At 42.1% G+C, this 23,510-nt stretch overlaps 1 protein-coding gene across 1 annotated transcript; it reads left to right on the top strand.

The window, feature by feature from the left end:
* The first annotated feature begins 1,299 nt into the window (after positions 1 to 1,299).
* Positions 1,300 to 22,747, top strand: LOC144934828 (sodium-coupled neutral amino acid symporter 2-like). The gene is made up of 16 exons (XM_078861029.1): positions 1,300 to 1,547; positions 3,667 to 3,909; positions 4,111 to 4,189; positions 4,913 to 5,031; positions 7,994 to 8,067; positions 9,609 to 9,701; positions 9,964 to 10,054; positions 12,595 to 12,680; positions 13,854 to 13,912; positions 14,184 to 14,327; positions 14,477 to 14,556; positions 14,887 to 14,987; positions 15,674 to 15,798; positions 16,574 to 16,718; positions 17,144 to 17,232; positions 17,539 to 22,747. The coding sequence occupies exons 2-16, from the start codon at positions 3,785 to 3,787 to the stop codon at positions 17,632 to 17,634; spliced, it is 1,506 nt and encodes a 501-aa protein (XP_078717155.1). The 5' UTR covers positions 1,300 to 1,547; positions 3,667 to 3,784; the 3' UTR covers positions 17,635 to 22,747.
* Positions 22,748 to 23,510: the final 763 nt, after the last annotated feature.

Here is a 23,510-nt window from a genome sequence, read left to right as displayed (position 1 = left end):
ACATCTAGACCACCCTGTACAATGCCTGTTTATACCTAATACAATAACCACCACGTCTCACTTATATTCTCACTCTCCCCCTCTTATACCAGAACTAAAGTAAAACATTTTTTGTTTATTTTACCAGGTAAAGTTCACTGAACAATATAGCTCTTTTTTCAGAAGCGACCTGGCCACAAATTATAGCTTAACAAAGTGGCTTATCGCGTGGAACTGTATAGCAGACAAACACTCTAAACGCATTTGTTAAAATGTGGAGGGGAAACCTCAGGACCCGGAGAAAAAGCCACACAACCACGGGGAAACATGCAGATTCCAAACGTACAACAGGCGTTGTCAGGGTTCGGGATCAAACACAAGACCTCCTGTATATCAGGCGAGGTAGTTAACGTCTCACCACCGTGGCAACCTAAGCTATACAGTATAGCTCTTTTTTCATAAGCGATACATAAAGACTTATATAGATACATAGATACCCATTAGATTAATATAGACCCAGCCTTACAAGAACACCCATCGAGATATTAAATCCAAGCAATGTTAGAGAAATTGTGGCCATGCATCCCATACTATATGAACCTTATAGGTAAACCAGATGTGGTCTGGTGCTTCTTCAACTGAGGAACAGCGAAACGACTTGAACTTCCAAGTCTAGAACTTGTGAAACAAGAATAGAAACAGGAACACACTAAACTGTAAACTAATTTATTTTACCAGGTAAGGCCCACTGAACCATATAGTTATTTTTTTTCAGAGCGACCTGGCCACAATTGATAGCTCAACGAAGTGGCTTATCGCGTGACATTTCTATTTTTTAGCAGCCAAATACTCTAAACGCATGATTCAGAACGTGGAGGGGAAAACCACCCAACCACGGGGAGAGAGACAGGAAAACTCCAAATATACAGCAATAATCGTCAGTATCGGGATCAAACCCAGGACCTCCTGTGCATCAGGCGAGGTAGTTAGCATCTCCTAGCCACCGTGATGATGATGAGAGAGACATGAAAAATCCAAATATACAGCAAGAATCGTCAATATCAAGATCAAACCCACGACCTCCTGTATACCAGGCGAGGTAGTTAACATCTCCTAGCCACCGTGATGATGATTATGAGGCTCTCCCTTGTAAGAGAGAAAAAAAACATAGCAAGCGGCTAAACGCGATCGTTCGTTTTTGTTGTTACTAATTAAAGTTAACGTATAATTAAAGTAGTGGGGGTACTATTTGGGGGGGTGGGGGGGGCGGGGTGTACTTAGTGACGTCACGTGGGTCTGCCCCTATAGAACGCCGCTCTATCCAGTCAGGCAGAGGGCGTTCGGCTGAGGTCGTGTCGACACACACAGACGCACGCGATCCCTTCTCTGTTATATCGCGTGTGCAATACGCCCACCAAGTCGCTTTCTAGCGTCTTCATATCATATATACAAAACGCGTGCACTCTCTTCTCAAAGTGTGCTGTTAGCGCGCCCGCGAAAAGGGACGAATATCCATCCCCTCATCGGCAAAGCCCCGCGTCTGCGTTCGTAAAGTTGCCGACCCCGAGGTAAGGAGTTTCGAAGAGGTTGTTGAGCAGTTTAATTCGTAATTAATTAGCCTTTATTTTGAGAGTTCGTCCCTGAAAAATTGTTTGTGAAACTGCACGGTTAAATCGGGCTATTTAAGAGTTTCGATTAATCGATTGACTAATCGCGCGGCGTTTTATTTGGCGGGAAAAGTTTCGATTATTGGTAAGAGGTTACGGAGAGCGGCGGCGCTACGCTTAGCGCGGCCACCAACACCGCCGACGATTATAAAGAACCAAATCGTGGACCTTCCCGTGGGTCGACTCGGCCTCAAATGAGTAGCCGGTTCGGTGCGTGTCTCGACCATCGGCACTGGGGAGACAAAGGCGGCCGTGCGTGGTTCTGCCCCCCCACCCCCTGTTGTTCCGTGTCGGCCTTAATAGGCGCTCGCTAACCACACCACCAAAAAGTCTGTTGAGGCTTAAAAGTCTTTTTTTTTGGTGTTCAGCGCTCTCGTAGGAGGAAATCAATGGGAGGGCCGCCGCCACATGGCCGTGGCTGATGCAATCCCTTGCCGTAGTTGCAGGCGACACGCGCACGCTCGCACGCATGGGCGCGGTAACCAGGCCGGCCTTGACGTTGATACCGAACAACGTCAACAAACCCCCACCACAACCACCACCACCAACAACAACAACAACCACCAACTACCACCACCATAACCACCACCACCAACAACAACAACCACCAACTACCACCACCATAACCACCACCACCAACAACAACCACCACCACCAACAACCACAACCACCACCAACTACCACCACCAACCACCACCGCCTTTTAAAATTAAACGTTGGATATTTGACGTCCTTAAAGTGCTCTTTGTTAAATGTGGCCACGCACAAGAGCGCAAGGGGTGGTTACAATGTCGGTGAATACGACGCGACTCTACTTATTATATTTTGTGTGTAATTGTAAAGTGAAGAAGAGGTAAGAATGCGGTCAGACGAGAATACTTTAATCTTGTAGTATTGGGAGTGTTAGCGTCCTTTTGCTACATTTCAAACGCAACCAGTGTTCATCTTCTTGGTTCTTTCGCTAAAGTCACGTCTCCCCGACAGACCTGGTCTTCACCTGAGGACGGCTGCTTGCGTTGTGGCCGAAACGTCGTGAGAATTATTTTATTATGTTTTATTTTTATTATTTTATTACTTCCCTTCTACGTGACTTTACCGAAAAAACCAAGAAGATGAATCCCTGCAGTCACGAAAGCTTTAAATCGAAATGCAACCAGTGTTGTTTGTGAATGTATAAATTGGCACGATTTTAAATGTTAACGAGGTTAATGGTAAAGGTGCAGTCCTGCAATTGCTTGAGGGTATTTTGGCCTACTCTTCCATTACTCACCAGGCGTCTATTATTTTACATGGGTTTAGGAATATTGTGGCGTTACTTATGATTACTTTGTTTCTCACCTTATAGATAACGTATACCTATTATATAATTTAATGTGCTGTGTAATACAAGCACTTGATTTGTAATTTGCAGCTATCATTGGCAACTTTGCATCAACTTTGTGTATATTCACGGAGAACTTATTTGGGCTTACAGTTTAAAGCCATAAATGACAGTAATGCACACACGTCACATTTATTAAATTTAAACAATGGCTCATTTACTGATATCTCTTATCACAGCTTTAAACAAAATCCTTGTTGAGACTCGTCATGCAGAATCATGACTCAAGCCACGGTTGCGTCAGTTTTCGCTGACCTGTGATATTCTTGATAATGAGCTGTTCACATTAAGCAAGTTAGGCATAACTTGGATATTTTTTCTTCGGTGTGTTACACAATGTCATGGATTGTTTTGACAGTGCCTAAAATACTCTGGTATTTTTGTAGTCCATTGACCGCAAATGTAAGACCCCCCCTCCCCTCCCATTCGTGGAAACTTTCACGAGAGTATGATTTGGGGTAATATAAAAACGAACAAAATCTGACAACTTTATTCTCCAAACCCATGAATACAGTCACGTATAAGTGAACACGTGTTGTACTGTACATGAACAAGAGGTTAATCTGAGCGAAGTTGAGCTACTTTACATGCAGCCCACCGCCAATGTCATTAAAGTTTAATTTCTTCGACCTCCAACAGCGCAACATTCTCTTGAAATAAATCGACATCCCCGAAAGGAGAAGTGAACGTCATTTAAATATATACTTTCGAAGTTTTTTTTGGCGGAATTCTGAAACAAGAGATACTTTTGGAGAAGATGTCCGGAGAGATGGAACTTGGGAACCACGTCAGAATTCCAAATGGCAGCGATAGCGACAGCAGCGATGGGATTGGCGAGCCACGGATAATCGACTCCGAAAACGTAACCATCGCAACTGCGAGGTAAGAACACACAACCTTGCGTGCCTGGGCATTGACACAATGTGCAAACTGCCCTATTTGTTATGTAACATCGCAATATATTTGCTATAAGTTAGTCCGCATGTACACCTGGCAATTGAATCCACAAGCTGCAGGTGTGGCTGAATGTGTTCTGTCATACTTTGTGTTTTGTGATGTTACGTTTTTATTTGCCTCTTGCAGCCAGTATGATGACCAGGCTGATACAGAACGAGAGAATTTCATCCACCATGATGGAAAGGTGCATTCAAAGAAGCACCAGGTGAGATTCAAGTCCTAGAACGAGTCTAAAAAACCCCATAAAATTTGTGTTCATACATAGCAATCCTCTGTACGTCTACATGTTTTTCAGGAGGGTGTTGCTTTGGAATGCTTGGCCATCTCCTTGGAATATTTTCTTTAGACTGTACATGAGAGGGAACCAGAGTGCCTGGTAAAACTCACACGGATTTGGCAAAAAGCCGGCTTGCTCTACTGCTTCCTTAAGACGTGTCATTGCTCAGCACGTAGCTGTTGCAAAATTAATGTCACAATGTGTGATTTACCAACGCTGCCTGATTCTTGAAAGATTTACGTTCACTCTGAGCGTTACTGTTCCTTTGTAAATTATTTTCACTACCACGTGGCACATTTTTTGGCTGTGAAAATAAAGTGAAAGTGAAAATAGCTCGTTGAGCCGAGTAGATTGAGTGTGTACTATTCTTTGCACTGCTAATGAATGTGACATGTTGCTTGAAGGCTAATTTTAGTTCGGTCAAGTTGGGGGTGTTGCTAATAATTTCCACGTGATTCTTTGTTACATTGTCTGAATCTATTAATGTTTGTCTCTATTGCCTGCCATCATGGTGAACTGTGCACGTGGCATTTCTATTTAAGCAGTTGAAGCTTGTTGCTCTGCATTAGCAATGTAATGCATAACTAACTATGCTGTTTTACAATTCAAATACATTGGAAGAGTAATTTCTATTCTGTGTTGTCCATTTAGGTCCATGAAGGCAAGACATCATATGGCATGTCAATTTTCAACTTGAGTAATGCCATTATGGGCAGTGGCATTTTGGGATTGTCGTATGCCATGGCCAATACTGGAATCATTTTATTTGTGTGAGTACCAGATGTCTGTGTTTGTACAACAAAGCCTAATTTGTTATCTGCACTATTTATGAGCACGCCCATTAACGCGTCAAAGTTTTGTATTATACATTCACTGATGTGGATTTGGCCCACATAATTAATGTACGGCGTGGGATGCAATTGGCATGAATGATGCGGTATAAAATTAATATTTTGTATGCATATTGTAAATAATGGACGAAGAATACAGGGGTACGTGGCCATTTTTTGTACAGTAAATTTAAGCGTCGTTTGTTAAGCGCATCTCATAACCATGCCAACAAGGGAAACAACCCCCATAATTTGTTTGTATAGCCAAAAAATATTCTTGGCTCAAAGTCTTTTGCTTTTAAGTGACCGAAGCGGTTGTATGTGTTTTTTATTTCTCTAGGGCATCTTGGCTAAACTTCGGTTTTCCGCCCTTCTAACACACTGCAAAAAATACCACGCACCTCCCTCGCATCACCCCCCTCGCCACGCTCTTTCTTCGCGCCCCACCCACAAATTCGACTTCCTGACACGTCGACAGGCAAGAATCGAAGCAAGACTTTAAAGCCCAGATGTAACATATTACAAGTAATTTTTTGTTAAGTGAAAAAATAGACACTGCGATTTCAAAGCTCCACCAATAGTTTGATTTGGCCCTTGTTTCTTTACTTTCCTTTTTAGGCAGCACCATGAAATGCACACAATGCGAAGTCCTGAAAAAAATTAACAATTTATAGTAGAAGGGCACTTGTTAGAGACACAGTTCATGCTGTATTTACCTTTGCAACTATTGGATAGTTTTAAATATGTACATTGTACAGGCAGTAACCTGTTTTAAACTTGGAGGGAAAATCATTACAGAGCTATTGTGGAGAGCATGACCTTAGGTAAATATATAGATTTTTTTTCCACCACCTTCTTCAGGATGCAATGCCTTTTTAATCGTTACACAAACAGCTATAGTGAAATGTCTTTGACTATTTGTAGAAACCTCTTTCGCAATCCAAAAACTGTGCGTGGGAAAGACGACAGCTGCGTCAGATGTTGAGGAGAGTAAATTGCTAGCCGGGCGGTGGTGACTGCATCCACCAAACCTGTGAAGACGAGGTTTGGTGGATGGCACAAATGTTTGTGGAACTCCTTTCCACGTGGACATCAAGGTGTGATGCCCTGACTTGCCACGAGAAGGCAGGACAGCAAAAATGTGGACTCCACTTGTTCCATCTGGATAGTATAGTGTTTCCCCCTCGCACCCGTGGGTTTTCTCGGGTGGTCTGGTTTCCTCCCATATGTAAACACTTATTATTTGGCCGATAACACCTTAATATATCGAGGATCACAGAGCTTGAGCAATTGTTAGTGCTAGGCTAATTGTGTGGCTGCCTTCCTGCTTGTATGTGGTTCCTCACACCTCTTTTGAGCCATTCACTACAGGAGTGTGTGAAGGCTGTGTGCAAATTAATATTATTTTAAACATACTTTAAAGGAATCCTTGGGTTCGTTGACTCGTGTCCTGAGAGGCCCACGATGGGGGCGTTCATTTTCAATGTCCCTTCTTCAAAATTCACATTCCTGTTGAGGGTGTAAATTCGACCAAGCTTGTTACAGTGCACAGGTAGAGGCAAGGTTATCACGTGCAGCCTCGTTTGGCTCAAATTTTAAGATTATTTGGATAAACTTAGTGACTTGTGCATATACTGATTTCACTTTCCACAGCTCCAATGCACAAACGAAGCCAGTGCTACACATTCCAAGTACATTACTGCACAGTACCCAAGATGACATGTTGGGTTCCTTTTCAAAGCAACTATTATGAGGGCCATTGGATATCTTGGCACACTAGAAGTCAAATCTGTGTTCATTACCAAGTTTGGCATATTTGGTATTCCTTAAAAAATGCTGCTTCTGTTGAGTAATGTCTGTGTGCGTGTTTACGTTTGGGTTCCTTCTAACTTTGCCTTTTTTGTCTGCGAGCCTGTAACCGAACTGGGGGTGTGACTTCATAAACCCTTGAAGTAATTATAAATGGGTAATGTAGGCATATTATAGTTTAGGTAAATGCGAGTGCCTGTTTTTTTGGTTTGGAATCTGGCCACGTTCCGCTGCTTAATCTGCATGCTCAGTGGCTCCTTAACGATGCCGTGGCAGTAGGGGCCCACAACAGGGAAAACGTTTACCATCTGAGTGGAAAATCTGACCTATCCCAACTGCAGCAAGTGTAGCGAGCTCTAACTTTGAGTTCTGTCACGACTAGGTGGCATTTTATTACAGATATGCTGACCAATTAACCATTTAAGGCTGCTGCGGATTAGATCACTTAATTCTTTGGAATGTTTTGTTTTGCATGTGGCGTCAAGTGTTTATTAACAGATTGGAAGAAATTACCGAGTTGTGTTTTCAAGTAGCTTTCTGGCTCGGAGACTTAGCATTGTGTTGTACAGAAAATTACTGAAGTGGCCATAAGTCTGAACGTGGCAGACTCTGTAATAGTCTGATGTTAAAACACCAAACTGAAACCTTTTACAAGGAATCGTGTCTGCATGATTCCTCGTAAAAGGTTTTAACACCTGTTTTGTTGCCAGAAAAAGGGGAAAACCTATTGTAATATTTTGTTACTGGCAAAGTCTTTAAATGTCACATTTTTGTTGAGCTCATCAAGAGCCTAACTTTAACACAGTAATGTGGATGTGTGTTTTAAATGTTCCAGGATTTTTTTTTGGGAACTTGCGTGTGTCCTGTTTGGTCAATGCCAAACGAGTAAGATGAAAATTCCCATGTACATTTAACAGACCTTATCACATCTTGGCATGACCATTATAAAAACCCCCAATCAATTTGTTTCATCCCACAGGCATTTGCTTTTTAGCCTCACACTTGGGTTACATATACACGTTAAAATGGAGTACTTGTGTGTGTGGTGCACCCTACTAATTAACGTTGCCTTTTTGTGTGTGTTTGCCTGCAGAGTTTTACTATTCGCAGTTGCTGTGATGTCCTGCTACTCTGTACATCTGCTGCTGGAAACGTCACATTCGGCAGGTGCGTGGTCTGGGAACAGACTTTCTGCTTTTTATTACACTAGTTGTATAAACTAAACGATTTTTTATTTTACCAGGTAAGGCCCATTGAGCTATATAGCTCTTTCAGAAGCAACCCGGACAGAAATGATAGCTCGATGAAGTGGCTTATCACGTGGAAATGGATAGCAGCCAAATACTCTAAATGCGTGTTTCTAAATGTGGAGGGGAAAAACTGGAGGTCCGGGAGAAAAATCCACGCAACCATGGGGAAAACATGCAGACTCCAAATATCCAGGCATCGGGATCAAACGCACGACCTCCTGTATACCAGGCGAGGAAGTTAATAGTTTTAGTTAATACTAAAGAAAAAAACCTTGTCACGTTGTACCGCTGCGATATTTTTTGTAATACACAGTACAGTGTCTTGTCTTGAGTATTATGGACTGTACATATTTAAGATTCCGAGCCTGAGATATAAACGCAGCACTGTGTGAAACAACACCGTACAATTGCAAGACTCTTGTGGACATTATTTTATGACAGTTCAATTTAAATGTGTACTTGGCCATTCTTAAACTGATCTCAGTAGTTTATTTCAACTTTGTTAAATTCCTGCCTATCTTTTCTTACGCTTTTTTTTTCTTAAATTTTATACCACTGCTCCAAATTTTCTTAAGATTTTGAGAATTCAGACGCTGTGTTCGATCCACTCCCACTGTAGCAGTGGATCTCGTGGCCACAAACAACACGGACAAGCACACTGTTCTCAAGACCCCTGTGAAGCTTGTAGCGTCTCAATTAGCCCCCTTGAGCTTCCATTTGTGTTTTCCTGGAGTGTACTCTTACTGCACAGACTGTCCTCTCAAAGTTGATTACTTCCCATTAAGTACATCCTCCATGTTTTGTGGGGGCCATTGGTGCCTGACAAGGCCAAGGTGATATGCAACATGCGAACATTTACAGCTAGCCGATTTAATTTTCTCTTCATCGGCACCCGGGCTTAAAACTAGCTTGTTGATGTAATTACAGAAGCTGTAGATTTACAGTTCAGTTTGTACTTGTTTTATTGAAGTAAGTTTATATTGAAAATTAGATGCTTTCTTTCTCGACGGGCGCTCATCTGGTGAGAATTTTTATGAACGAGCATAATTGTGTACAGTTGGTATGTACATCGATGGGTTTTAATTTGTAGTGCGATCATAAACATTGCACGTCCCGTTTTGGAAAGCAAAACTCTGTACGCGGCTACCGATGCCATTCAAAGCGCATGACTGCAAACATCGTCTTCGGGTTAGAATTTTCCACATTGCTGCCACACGTCCCTTGTAAAGGCTAAAGTCCCAGTGACTTGGCTGCTTCACGTTGGCATCTGCTATTGATTTCTTCTCTCACTGGTATGGTTTTTGGGGTGAAGTGCACTTCGATGTGAGTGGGGTGGGGTGCCAAAAATTTAACACAAGTAATGAAAGTTAAGGGTTTTGTCCATGGATATAGAGAAGTTTGGTGACCAATTTTTAATGAAAATATGACGTCTCTGCTTCACACGTGTTTTTGTTATAGGTACAAAGTCGTACGAGCAATTGGGATTTCTGGCGTACAAGCATGTAGGAAAGATTGCAGCAGCTGCGGCAATCATGTTGCAGAACATTGGTGGTGAGTAGATCCATTACATTTAAAGCGCTTTCAAATGCTGCCCTTGGTGGCAGGCATGCCCAGTGGGCTTTTCCAAAGTTATTGGCAAATTTCTTATACAAATCAGAAAATTATAGTTTTTTTAACCAATGAAGAATATGCAACGCACTGGACATGTTCTGTTATCCGGCATTTATCTGAATGATATGCAGCAAAATCTCCACGCTTTGGTTGCAAAGGTCGTTAAGAAGCTGAGCAACTAATTTTGTTTCTTCTTCCACAGCTATGTCAAGCTACCTCTACATCGTAAAGTACGAGATGCCGGAAGTTTTAAAATCGCTGATAAATGCACCAGTGGAAGAACAAAGCACAATGTACGTCATCATGCAGTGTCATGGCAAATGTGTGTGATATTCATTTGAATGATTCAAAGGGTCGCACAGATGTTTACATTTGTTACCGGAGTGCGAACAAACTGAATATTTCAAGCGACGGGTCTGGTTTGGCTGGTTGGCCAAAATTATTGGGTTGTATTTCAACGTGCAATGTTTTGAAAACATTGTGAAAATTACCTGCAATATAGAGCAGTAGATCAAAGTTCATTGTATCCATCTTCATTGAGAAATAATGTGTCATTGCGAAATGTGAAGTAATTTGGTAAATAAGAAATCCCTCCAGGAAAGCCCACTCAGTCTTGTAACTGCAGCATGTAGTAACGTACGATAAGTAAGTGAATTGCTACAGCAAGTGGTAACGTATGGTGTGCCCTTAACTCCATTGTATTAAACTGAAGCATGGGAAGTTGACAGTAGATGTCCTATGGAAACACTGGACACTGCCAAGGGAATCTGTAACCGTGCTTGCTCTAGCAGAAAGACTCATCAGACCTTATTCAATAACCACCTTCATGGACACAGCGATGCTGCTTTTAGCCACGATGATGGTAGTTGTGTGTGCACACCAGTATCGACAAGTGTACACAACAGCAGCACGTGGTGTCACCTTTGTGCTTGGTCTTGTTGGATCTGAGCCTCAGCTGGATTGGGCTTGGTCTGAGCATTGATTCTAAGAATTCTGGTCGGTGCAGGAAATAGTGGTAAATAAACTCCTTATGAAAATTTTTTTCAAAACAACGGTTTTATTAACAACTTCGTGTAACTCACGGTCTAGAAGTACGTCATTGATGCGGCACCTGCTCCCACATCAACGCTTACTAGAATGAATTGATTACTTCCGTAACTCGTTCACATGGGGCAGGCGCACCTGAGACATGTGGCGCCTGCTTCTTTGGGGTGGCGATTCGAGAGTTTAGGGACTGCGGCGTTTTTTACCTACACATATATATATAAATAATAAGGCGTCCATACAAAATGTAAGTAGCGATTGTATTGATTAATAGATGCCGATTTTGATTCAGGGGTGCATTGTTACCGGATCTGAGTACGTGTGCAAAATGTGGAATTGATTGGACAACAGGAGGTAGACTAACTTTTGATTACAAAATTTGACCACGACACAGGAATCAAGTTAAGTAAAACCGTTGAAAAAGGAGAACGTTTGACTATAACTTGGTCAACTTAACGAAGACACTGGGCCAGATGGTCTCCCAGGTCTAGTTTTACAAGACCATGGGCTCTACTCAAACCTCTGCCACACCCTGTCAGACTCTGTAAAGAAAGTCATGCTACCTCCCTAAATGAAGAAAGTATAAATAACACTTGTCCACAAGGGAGGTGCAGATCTGACGAGATAGAGGCTATATGCTGATCTCGCTGTTGAACGCCGACCATAACATCTTTACTAAAGCTCAATCACCTAAACTTTTTGACTTTACAACCTCCTTCAAAGGGGATCATAAAAGGGAGAGAGGCATTTCCTGGTCACCAATCGACGCAATCATATGCAGTAATCCTTGACGGAAATCAGGGGTTCGATAGGGTAGAGTGAGCCTTCCTGCTTGTCACCATTCAATAAATTACATGTCCAGATCAGTTTTTTATAAACTTCGGACATTCTCCAACAAATGAGGAGAGATAAGAGATGTGAAAAAAAAATCCCTCCACGTCCTACAGCCCCGTTGAGAGAGATACATTACAAATTCCTTCATATATATTATCTTAACGAATGGTAGATGGTGTTGTCTACAACATCCAACTAAGATGGAAGGAGAGGTTAATGTTTTGTCTGTATGGGAGCCGTCTTAGTTCCCCTCCTAGAGAGATCTCAGACTATCTTCCCAAAATGGTTTCCTGGCAACCTCCTCCCTGCCCCCCCCCGTCATCCTCTATTTCCCCCCCACTTAGTTAATAATAGGTTAAATACTTAAATGTAATCATAGGTTCAATGGATAAAAGGGTAATACTGTAATAGTTTCAACGGATGGCCTCAATATCATTTTATCGACTTGCTTCATTTTCTTTGTCGCGTTCACAATGGACATGCGCCCTCCTATCACCCGTTTTCTATATACATTTAAACTGATGACAATTTGTTTGAATGGATGATTTTGTATTTGTTTGTCTTCTTCCTGTTGTCCCCTTGGGTGTATGCTGTGCAATTGTGTGTTAGAAGATATTGCTTTGGGGAAAAAAGGAGAATGTTCTTCCTTTTGGGCCAGATCATCATAGTCTTTGAGGCCACGGTCATGCGTCACAGTTTTGTTTGTTGTTGACACAAGAGTACCATGACGTGCTTTGACTAAACAAACGTTGGCACCAACTTTTTTGTACGGCGAGGATTCTATCGCCACGTTTATCTGTTTGTTGAATGTTCCTTGTTTCTCGGTAAACCGAGTGTCATCCCATAAGGAAAAAAAAATACATTCCAAGTGTCACACTTAATATATTTGTTAATATCATTCAATCACAGCAGCATTTTCCTGATGTCTTGTTCTATGTTTTTTTTCCCCCTGCAGTGTACAGTATTTGTTGAATGGAAACATACTGGTGATAATCGTTGGATTTCTGGTTATCCTTCCCTTGTGTTCACTTAAAAACATAGGTGAGTGCTACTGCTTGTTTGTGTGTAAAGGTATATTTTTTGCATTTATGGAAGACGATACAATATTGAGAATTGTAAAAATGTTAACTCTAAAGCTTGCTTGAGGAATACACATTTATTGCAGAATTTAGACATTACTACACACTTTTTTGTACCGGGTGGAGTGGGTGGTGCAGTGAAATGCACAAAAAATCAGGTGACCCTGAGCTTGATGCCCAACTCCAGCTACCTCAGGGTGGCGAGTGATATCTGAAACGGTTAACGGCTCTGCCAGGGTGCACCCCCCTCCACCCAACCCGCACTGGTGAAATATGGTCAAACAATTACATGATCGACACTGAGCGGGGGGGGGGAGTCCTTGATCCAACGGTGGATTGACACAGCACTGTGTGAAGTCAGGCAGTAGCATCAATTGATGATTGAGAACCTATTCACTTTGGTCACTCGCTCATCCACGGTCGGTTGCCTCTTCATCACTCTTCTACCGTTACTACCATATTGATTTAAAGCCGTCGTGACTGCAGGGATTCGTATTCTTGGTTCTGTCGGTAAAGTCACGTAGAAGGGAATTTTTGTAAAAATGTATTATTTCCCTTGTACGTGACTTAATAAAAATTATTTTATTATTTCCCTTCTACGTGACTTTACCGAAAGAACCAAGAATATGTTACTACCATAGTTGCTGTTTCCATGAAACTTTCACTCCTTGCTTTCTCTGTTGAGGATTTTCCACCAGAGACTTGACTGTTTTGCATCATCTGTTCAGTGTTAAACCACCAGACTACAGGTCTCAATACTTCTCTGCTCGACGTTTAAATTCCATCCCATTGTCCCTTTTCCCACCACCTTATAACCTTGCTCAATTCAAGAAACGTATTAACTCAAGGATTATACGTTCAATATCACTGTTGATGGCTGCTTGGCATTCAAGGCCTGTGCCTTGTGCGCACCTCTGATTAGCACGGTTGACTAAGCTATGGTGCGAAATAAGTTCAACATACACACTAGCAACTTTTTTTTAAGTGCGTGATAGTGTTTTACTTTTTTGAGTGACTTCACAAAGTGGCAGATGTGTAGCTGCTGCCAGTTACAGTTAATTGTCTCTGCTAGCCGAGCCGCTTATGATGGGAGCCTACAATGACAAATGGAATGTATTCTGAACTTGCCTTGCAGGCTTGCTTGGGTACACCAGCAGCTTCTCTCTGGCCTGCATGGTTTTCTTTCTAATTGTGGTAAGTGCAGAAAGGTGTTGTCATGTCCAATCACAATTACTGTTCTAAAAAGTGCAATAGCGTAATGATGTTGTGATCGCCTTGGCATATAATTATTGAACGTCTCACCCCAGAGGTTCAATTAAGTGTTTGAATTCGGCGTTAAGATTCAAGAATCTATTTGCCAATGCCTACATTGCATTTCTGACTCAAGTGAGCAATTTACATGTCATACTGGAGCAGTGACCTGATGACCCGTTTGTCCGGTGTGCATTTTTGTATCATGTTCCAGATCATCATCAAGAAGTTCCAGATATCCTGCTTGGTAGTAACCACGGTGAACCAAACTGAAGCGTACACATTCACGTACGACACGACCGTCAACGAGACGCTGGGTGGCACCTGCCCCATTTATCTCGGATTGTTCAACTTCAAGGTGAGCGTGTGGAAGGGCTGCGTTGGTGGCGATGAGTTTTCGGGCGGCTACTTAGAATACGTTTCATAAATCGGTTGGTTTTCGATGGGCCCAGCTTCTCAGAATGCTTTGCTGAAGATGCGGCTGCGTGTGTGGTTTGTGCGTCGCAGACGGCGTACACCATCCCAATCTTGATGTTTGCGTTCGTGGCTCATCCAGAGATCCTGCCAATCTACATGGAGCTCAAGGAGTAAGAACCTTGCACTGGCCCACGCAGCTTCAGGACCACATGGCGAAATAAATGCTTATTTTGGAATTGCTTAGCGTTGATGTATAGGTTGCGTTTTCCGTACTTGTTATTGTCTCAAACGTTTTTGTAATCACATTGTATTCTTATATTGGTGGCTCAGGTCTTCTTGAAAATTAACTTTATAATCTCATCTAGTGTTTGACTATTAATGATTTCACAGCAATTCCCAGCGTAGTTGTGGATGCTATTGTCATGGTATTTATGTCAAGTTTGGCATTTTTTGGGGGATTTTCAAGTTTAACCTCTGACAACCATGTTCATTTTGCGCAGACCCACCCAGAAGAAAATGCAGCAAGTTTCCAACATATCCATGTTTGCCATGCTTGGAATGTACCTGCTCACGGCCATCTTTGGCTACTTAACATTTTATGGTAAGGAGCCACGGGGAGCTGAGTTTATGAATGTGCTGCTTGAATAGGAGGCAAGGTGTAACACTGGCTTGTTGAATGATCATCTGACGAGAGATACAGCTTTCACTTTGTACGTTAATTAATTTAGCGGAATACCTTGACTAACATTGCAATGCATTTTGTTTTCAGTGAGAAAGTTTAGGCTAAACAGGAGGGGGGGGAGGGACTTGTTGAAATTACAGCGAAAATTCACGATTTGCATGAGCAGCTCCTAATCAGCTCCATACTGGCAATTACATACTTCTGAAGACGAACGCTAATTGGAAAGCAATAAATAATCCATTCCAAATTCATGCAATATTTTTTTGCAAGGTACAAGACTGATAAAATGGCCATTTTACCCAGGAAAGAACGAGGTCTCAACTTTTTTCAGGAGGAGGCTGCATTGGGATATTTGTTCAGTTACAAGTAATAAGTGTTAGACGTGGTGTGAAACTGGAAGTACCCCGAGGAAAACCACCACGAACACGAATGAGGATATCACGCGGAAAGCGACCTCGTGTGCTCTCTGGTTGTTTCCACATGTGTTGCTCGGCATGTCTCTGACATTTCGCCATCAACGTCCTGGGAGCTTCGTAAAGGAAGCTCTGTGCACAGTATTCCTATAACGTTGCTCATTCTCGTGGTGGCGTATTTCCCCCTGCCAGGCGGCGTAGAAGCAGAGCTGCTGCACACGTTTGTGAAGCTGGGCGGCTTCAGTGTTGTCATCCTCCTCGTGCGCCTTGCCGTGCTCATCGCCGTCACTCTCACTGTGCCCGTCGTGCTGTTCCCGGTACGTGCCCTTTCGCAGTTCGAGCGGTTGAGAATTTTAAAAATATTTTTTTCTTAATATTTAAATCACTATGCACTGAATGCATGGATGTGAATCTTTGCAGCAGCTGCGAATAAGGCATTGGCAGATGCAGGGGATGTTTGTGCAGATGTCGATTTGAGGTTCTGAGATAAAAGATCTGGGGAGAGTACGAGAGCCCGGGATCGCTGAAAATCCCGCTTTGTATTATCGCTGTTGCTGAGAACAGACCCAAAGGCCCAAAATGCCAAGCGACCAGCATCAAACAGCACGATTGAAAAAGCAATGAATAAGGGTTAATATTTCTTGAATTGTGCAAGATTGCAAGATTGTATGATTCTAAACACTTGTAGAAATGCGAGACGATGGAATGATATTCCGAAGCCGAACAATACGAGGAAATAAGCAGAAAGAGAAGTGTTGTGACCCGCATTGTTGTGGTTGAACACCGTATGGATGAGACAAAATGAATGGTTAGTTTGATAAACACTCAACTTTGGAAGACTCAATGAGTGACATTCATGAGAACATTGTTTGTATTATGGATAGAAGAGTAAGCAGGCGACTGACCATTGGTGAGTTGGTGTCTGGAGTGTATCGGTAAAGAGGTTCATAGTTAGCAAGTAACTATGATAGAGTGATGAAGAGGCGACTGATTGCCAGCGAGTGACTGGAGTGAAATCGGGAGTGAATTGGAAAGCGTCGGGATTTGCGGTGCTTTGATGTTGGCGACGGTGTTTCCCATTCTCACATGCAGATGCGGAGCTCAGTTGAGGAGCTGTTCTTCCGCACCAAAACCTTCAGTTGGTGGAGGCACATTGTTATCGCAATGGGGTTCCTGGTACTTGATATCTTGCTCGTCATTTTCGTGCCATCCATCCGAGAGATTTTTGGCTTCATAGGTGAGTGCCCCTTGATTTGATTTTTCATGGCCGTTTTTATTTGTTGCTGCGTCCTCTTGCGGGTGTGGCATGGATGGTAGTAGGAGTGTGAACATTCTTCACTACCTCCACAGTTTTAACGGTTGTCACAATTTAGAGTGAAATTGGTTGTGAATTTCTTATGCACACTCGAGGTATGTGACCTGGAGATGTTGGGTCTGTGGAGGTGAATGGGTGTGGGTTGTTAGGCAAGATGTCAAGTTAAAACAAAAATTAGATTCAAACACAAGTGGTGCATTTTTTTTATTTCAAAGTATTCTTTCACTTTTAAATGTAACTTGAAGCATTTTATTATTTAAAAGTTGACTTTGTTTAATTGGCAAAGGTTTCGCTTTATCCAATCAATTGTGTATGTGGAAACTGATGGTTTTCTTTTCAAAATACAGGGTCATCTGCGGGTACATTACTCATCTTCATCTTGCCTTCGCTTTTCTACTTGAAGTTGGCGACACAATCTCGAAAAGAAAAAATTGGCGTAAGTATCCCCCGCTAAGCTAACTGCTATGCCACTTGAAACTTAGCATTCATCTTAGCTACCCAATGTATTTACACATCGTACTGGATATTGTTTGGCATTATGGGGCTTGGCGTTTCTTCAGGAACTGAATTAAAGCAAGATAAGAATAACATTGGTATAAAAAAACGAGAATTTGAGATGAGAGTCAACATTACTGCTGTATTTTCATCTGAATATTCAATCAAGTGCCATTATCTGGCTTTCATTGAGACAAACTGCCTGAGCATTTATACGAGGGGATTTGTGCCTTTTTCTTGTCCACAGGCCATAATGTTCTGCGTGGCGGGGTTCTTGCTGATGTTCGCGAGCATTGGTCTCATCATTACAGAGTGGTTACGGACTCCTGTAAAGTGGAGTTAAAAACAACAGGACTGAGGCAAGGGCCTACCCAAACCACGCTCACCTGGCACAAGAGCAAAACAGTGGATCTAATTTCTGCTGGTCACGCTTGTAATTTAACTTAAAAACAAATGTATCCAGAAATGACTACACACAAGTTTACTTGAATGTATAAAATCAACTCAAGCCACGTTATTAAACAGGTGAACATTGTCAATTCGTGAAGACGGCCCTTGACAGGAAGATTATGCATCGCCACAGTGCTTATGACGCACCTGGCATTTGCTCGGTGTGGAAGGTGACGTGAACTTGAAAGGCTGTCATCCCAACTACTTAAATGTTTTTTTTTTCACTTCACCGAGCTGTTTAGTGCGGAAGCGTTTAACATTTTTAAGGTTGGGGGGAAAGAAAGGTACACCTGTAAATAATTCAAAGATATCTCAATTGAAATGCAACTTGATATAAATTTACTGTCTTTGAGTGGTGGGACTATTTCCTGACAAGTTTCACTGTTTTATAAATGTTTAAGGCCATCCATAATTTGTAATGTGTACATGGTTCGTGGATGGAAAAGGACCTTTATTTAAATAATGTGGAGCCTTTTTTTACCTTTCAAATTCGGTTTTCCTAGTTTTTTTTGTCAGTTTAATCCAATAGTCATACACATGTGGTACGTTTGTGCGAAATGTCAGGTTTCATTTGCAGGGATGTTGGTCCTAACCTTGGCACCTGCATTTTTGTAGCTGCAATGCAGCATGTCAGAAAAAAACACATCATGGTCCGAGTTCATTTTGTGATCAACTCTGCAAAGTTGGGCCCTAAGGGCCATTTTACACGGGAACATTTTCGGGCAATCGTCACCAACAATCTTTGCCGGCAGTAAATTGCCTCACCATCTCCAATAATTTTATAGACAGAACCATCACTCCCTTGAATGCCTTGCCAGTGAATATTGCTGGAACGATTGCCCTGTAACTGCCCCCAAGTGTATCGTGGCCCTTAACGGTTTTTGCAGATGCACAGCTGTAAACGGTGAAATTGAACAAAATAACGCACAACACTGCATGCCACCAAACAATTTTTTTGTTTGGTACTTTTTGTACTCTGGATTTAGTTTTCCCATTGCAGATGTTTGCTTAAAAACAATTGGCCATAACACCACAGAACACTGTGGGTATTCTTACCGCTACTTTGATAACTGTGGATGCCACAGCACTACATTTTCCAAATTTCTGAAAAATGATAAAATTGCAGGCTGTGCTTTTTCCTTTCCCTGCAGCTTGCAATATACAAACATCAGCTATGAAATTGCAGGTGCCTCCAGTGTTTGGTACGACATGGATCACATCCACGCTGTGGTATGGGAAAATGGCGTATGCCTGTAGGAATTGTGTGCTTGTGTGTATTTACCGAGCTATACAAAAAGAACGTGTTTAAGAACAGGAAAATTGCATGTGACTGTCGTATACATATTTTTACACCGTACAACCGAGCCTTGCCAAGCCCCACCCTCTTTGCGGCTCAGGAGGTGGTGCCAGGTTGTCTTTCCACTGCAGAACTGGAGGCGTGACACAATGAACGAGCGATGTCATCATTGCACGTTCATGTGTACTAACAACGCATAACGATAATTATTCAACTTTGCCCATGGCCCCTGCTTGCCTCGGGTTCAAATAAATTGAGGCCAGCGTATTCCCGTTTGGTTCTGGCTAGGCACGGCAAACGGCCAGTGGGGAAGAGAACCCCACCCATACTGTGAGGGTGGTGGGGGGGCCATCCTGGTGCTGATTGGATGTCGGTGGAAAAATGAGTATTAGAGCAAATCAGGAATCTGAACCAGTCAATCATGTCATCATAACAGAGCAAGTCAGCCAATTAAGGAGTCTGCACTGTGAAGTTCAGTGCAAACGCGATGTTCAGCTCCATTTATAAAGCTAATAAAAAGACCAGGAGACGTGTCCCGTTCAGATGTTGTGCATATGCATTGGATAAGCTAGAAATCCAAACGCTGCAGAGGGGAATGCTTTTTACGATCATTTTAGCTGTACAAATGACCAAATTGGAACTGTAGATTTTTCTTTGAAAAATATAAGCTATTGCAAAGCTATACTGCTCTTGTGCTGATTATTTTTTTACATACAACCCTCAGCCGGGCAGGGAACTTCATGTAGCATCAGACATTCGTGTAACTCTACGACTGAATGCCATAGACATAATTAAACAGAAAAGAGCTGCGTAACTTATTTATAACTTTGCATGCAATCAAGAATATAATATCCCCCCCCCCTCCATGTATCAATGCCCGTGGTATCATGACGAACGTTTCGTATGTTGTGATGCGAGATTCTACCACTCGGTGCGTTTTGTTATTTATATTAACGCGACTTATGGATTTTGCATTTGGTAATTAGACGTTATTATTGTCTGGCAGGCCTTGAACATATATTTTTCATACCAGGAATTTTCACCGGATCAGGCCCATCTTTACAAGTGAATTTTTTTTTTTAAACTAATTTTAAAACTTGCAAGGTACATGTTTACACTAACTTTTAAATGCAGAAATGGGCCATGTGTATCCTCTGGCATTCATCTCAGTGAAGTTCGTGAAGTTAATGATATTTACGAGCATGCTGTGATGAGTGTTTTCAGAATACAGCATTTTGGTTTAACTCCGACATCGTTTTGGCAGTGCAGCTCACTTCACAGTAGTGTCCTGTCATAGTATTGCATTTTTAAATGCCGACAATCTTGTACCAGGACAAGAGTTGAGCAAGTGACTGATTTAAGTCTAATTTAAGGGCATAACTTAATCGTCAGCATCTCGCTATTTAATAAGCCTTGTGATAACTCTGAACTGACAATCTCATTATGGATGCCAAAGAGGACTTCCCACCACCTGTTACAGGGAACGTTTGCTATCGAGAGATGCACTCCATATTTAAGCTCCCTCCCCCCCCCCCCCCCCATATTTTGCATGGCTTTATTTAATGTATTTTCAAAAGACATTGACGACACTGTTTTTCTCAACTGTATATATTGTATGTCGAATCAATTGCTCGGTTTACATTCCTTTTGAGGACCGACCACCACGCACTCATTACTCTAACCCCCCAGTCTAGGTACAATGATCTTGGCCGTCATGCACGATGCAGGCAGTGAACCTCAATAAGTATAATGGTAAGATTGAAAAATCTATTATGCTGTACATTTGCTTGGGCTTGCTTCAAATAATTGTAACAAATCTAGATTTTCAAAGTATGACAACAGAAGTGGAGTAATCTAGAAATGCGTCTCTAAGTCCTTTGTGTTTTCAGGGTGCATTGCGTAGTTTCCCTTGCCCACAGCCACTTCTGCAGAGTGGTCGATTGTGAACCTGTCTCGTGCGTCGCTTATACCCAGCAGACCCATTCATGTTGACGGCAGCAGAAGAGGTGTGGGTGGTCAGCATGACGGTATTGTCGTCTTGCGTCTAAAACACACGCCCAAATATTACTGACGGGCATATGGCGTGCTTGCAACGCAAGCTGCCTTGCGCATCATCCGCGTGCGTCGGCGTGAGGGATCGGTACGTTGTGTCAGCTGTTTAGGGTTGGGCCAGGCCCCACGGCAGTGCCTGTCAATGACGTGCTTGTAAGCGTCAGCCCCCCCCAGGTAATGCAGGCCCAACTAAATGGAATTTTTCCTTGCATAGACAGCATTTGTTAGCGTGATGCTTTCTTTCATGGTTTATTCTGTTGCCTTGGGTCTTCATTGGTTATGGTTAGTAACATTGTTACCTCAACACTTGCTTGATTTTAATTGTTGGCTACGCTTGGAATCAATGTGCCCGTGTAACATTGTGGTTTAATGTATTTTTACCTATTTGCTGGGTTTAATCACGGATTGTTTAAGTGGAGATCAATTGGTGAACAGTTGGACCCAGTTCTAGAGGTTTATCTTGGAACAGTTTTTAATTTGGGTGGCATTTCTTCATCGTTTTGATTTTAGGAATGTTGACGTTTTAATAAAAACATTAACTATCTGCACTGCTTTCAACAGCGTTTAGGGTATTGTCTCCACACTGGCAATTCGACAAGCTGCGGTACACCCTCGCCACTTAAAAACATTATTTGGCTTCAAGAGACTCCACAATGTAGTTTATACTCCTTTGCATTAGTGAGTAGGAAATAAACATGGGATTTGTAGTCTCGTTCTAATGCAAACTTAGCTTCTGAAATATATCGCCTTTGCAGTTCCACTTTTGGCTGGGAAAGGTAATTTTAATGGACTAATAACCTCCCTGCGCTTGAAATAAAGTTCCCTATGAATCGAGACATTGCCTACAACCTGTTGCAGGTAAATTCAGGAAAGTTAAAGCCTAAATTGAAAATGTAAAGAACATAAATAGACCCATGGTACCAAAGTTTTAGCCAAGCCAATGGCTTTTTTTTACGTAACTTGTGAGGCAGGGAAACTCACGATTGGTGTCCCCTTGTGGAACAAGGAATTACTGGTATTTGATGAAGTAGGATGCATATTTCTAATGTGTTGCCTCCTGTATTATTTAGCGTAGGGGGTACCGTTGTTGCATCTTGACAACCGAGCGAAATACTGTTGGCGTGTGGTGACATCGTTGAATTGTGCACAAACTGAATCGGGGGGGAGGGCCATGATTCGAGTGTTGTGGTAGATACGGATGGCCAGTTAATAATGTTTTTCTTCCCAATCAATGTCATTTTTGTAGAAAATAAAAAATGTTAATGTGGAAAATCAGATTTATAAAAAGGTGGTTAAAATGGCAATGAAATGAATTGCGTGTGCGCTTGTTCAAATTAATAGCACTTGTTTGTATCGTCTGGATGGAATAGTGGATTTCCTGTTGATCTGTGCGGCCGTTTGAACCATCAATGCATTCGTCAGACATTCGTTCTGAAATGTGAAAGTAAAGGATTTTAGTTGCAACAAAAGCCAGTTTTGAAAAACTTTTAAAATCCTGACGGCTTGTGTGTGTGTATATATAGTCTAGGAATGTAATGTGTAATCATTACCTTATCCCGCTTGTACATTACTTCCTTAGTGGGCAGGCATGTTCTGCTTTTTTATAAGCTGTACATATGCATGTAGAAATAAAAATTGACGCATTCAACTGCTGATTTATTTCATAGTATGTTGCGACCAGCATTTTTGGTATATCAATTATTTCAATGAAACACTTGTTAAAAAGCCATACGTTAATTGCTCACTGTCGAGATTAACAATAATTGCAAACCGACCACCCCCCCACACCCTTGCGACTAGTTGGGTCTGAAATTAGATGCAGGCAATTATCACACGTGCGCCATCACACCTCTCGCTATGCCCGCCTGTGTTTTTTTAGCTCTTAAGCTGACGGTGTCACTGTACAATGAGCCTTTCAACGACTTTCCACAGTGGCCTCGGGCAAGGCACTCAGACATGCAGGGACAACCCGCGGTATCTTTTTCACCAGTCAACATCGTGGCTAAACTTGCCTGTCCGTTTGACACGGAGGTTTTCGTGACCAATATTCATTAAAGTTTTTTGGACGAGATTGCGCAATTAGTAAGGTTTGTCACATAAACAAAAACGTGCCAGTTAGGTGTTGGAGAGTAAATCCACATTAACAATTTCAGGATCCATTGGGCGATTTTGCTCGTGCGCGTTTCACTATTGCCACCATTCTTGACTCAACTCCGTAATTACTTAATTGGCTGAAAATACCTTCATACCTCGCACAGCTTTGGTTCGCTACCTTTCCACATGTCTGGCAGACCAATTGAGAGCGTATTGGTCAGCCCATGCACTTATATATCAACGTTCATCCTACAGTCCGATTACAAGGGAGAAACACAAACATGTACTTTTTTGCCCGTATTGAAACAGCTGTACGCTATATGGAC

The sequence above is a fragment of the Lampetra fluviatilis genome, chromosome 11 (genome assembly GCF_964198595.1).
Source record: "Lampetra fluviatilis chromosome 11, kcLamFluv1.1, whole genome shotgun sequence".
Taxonomy (NCBI): domain Eukaryota; kingdom Metazoa; phylum Chordata; class Hyperoartia; order Petromyzontiformes; family Petromyzontidae; genus Lampetra; species Lampetra fluviatilis.
The sequence above is the reverse complement of the archived record's forward strand: the minus strand, read 5'-3'. Positions and strand labels throughout refer to the sequence as shown.

Coding starts and splice junctions, on each gene's coding strand:
- LOC144934828 (XM_078861029.1), top strand. CDS start 3,785: ATGTCCGGAGAGATGGAACTTGGGAACCACGTCAGAATTCCAAATGGC. Junction 14,328..14,476: donor TCGGATTGTTCAACTTCAAG/GTGAGCGTGTGG, acceptor TGTGCGTCGCAG/ACGGCGTACACCATCCCAAT. Junction 14,988..15,673: donor TGGCTACTTAACATTTTATG/GTAAGGAGCCAC, acceptor TCCCCCTGCCAG/GCGGCGTAGAAGCAGAGCTG.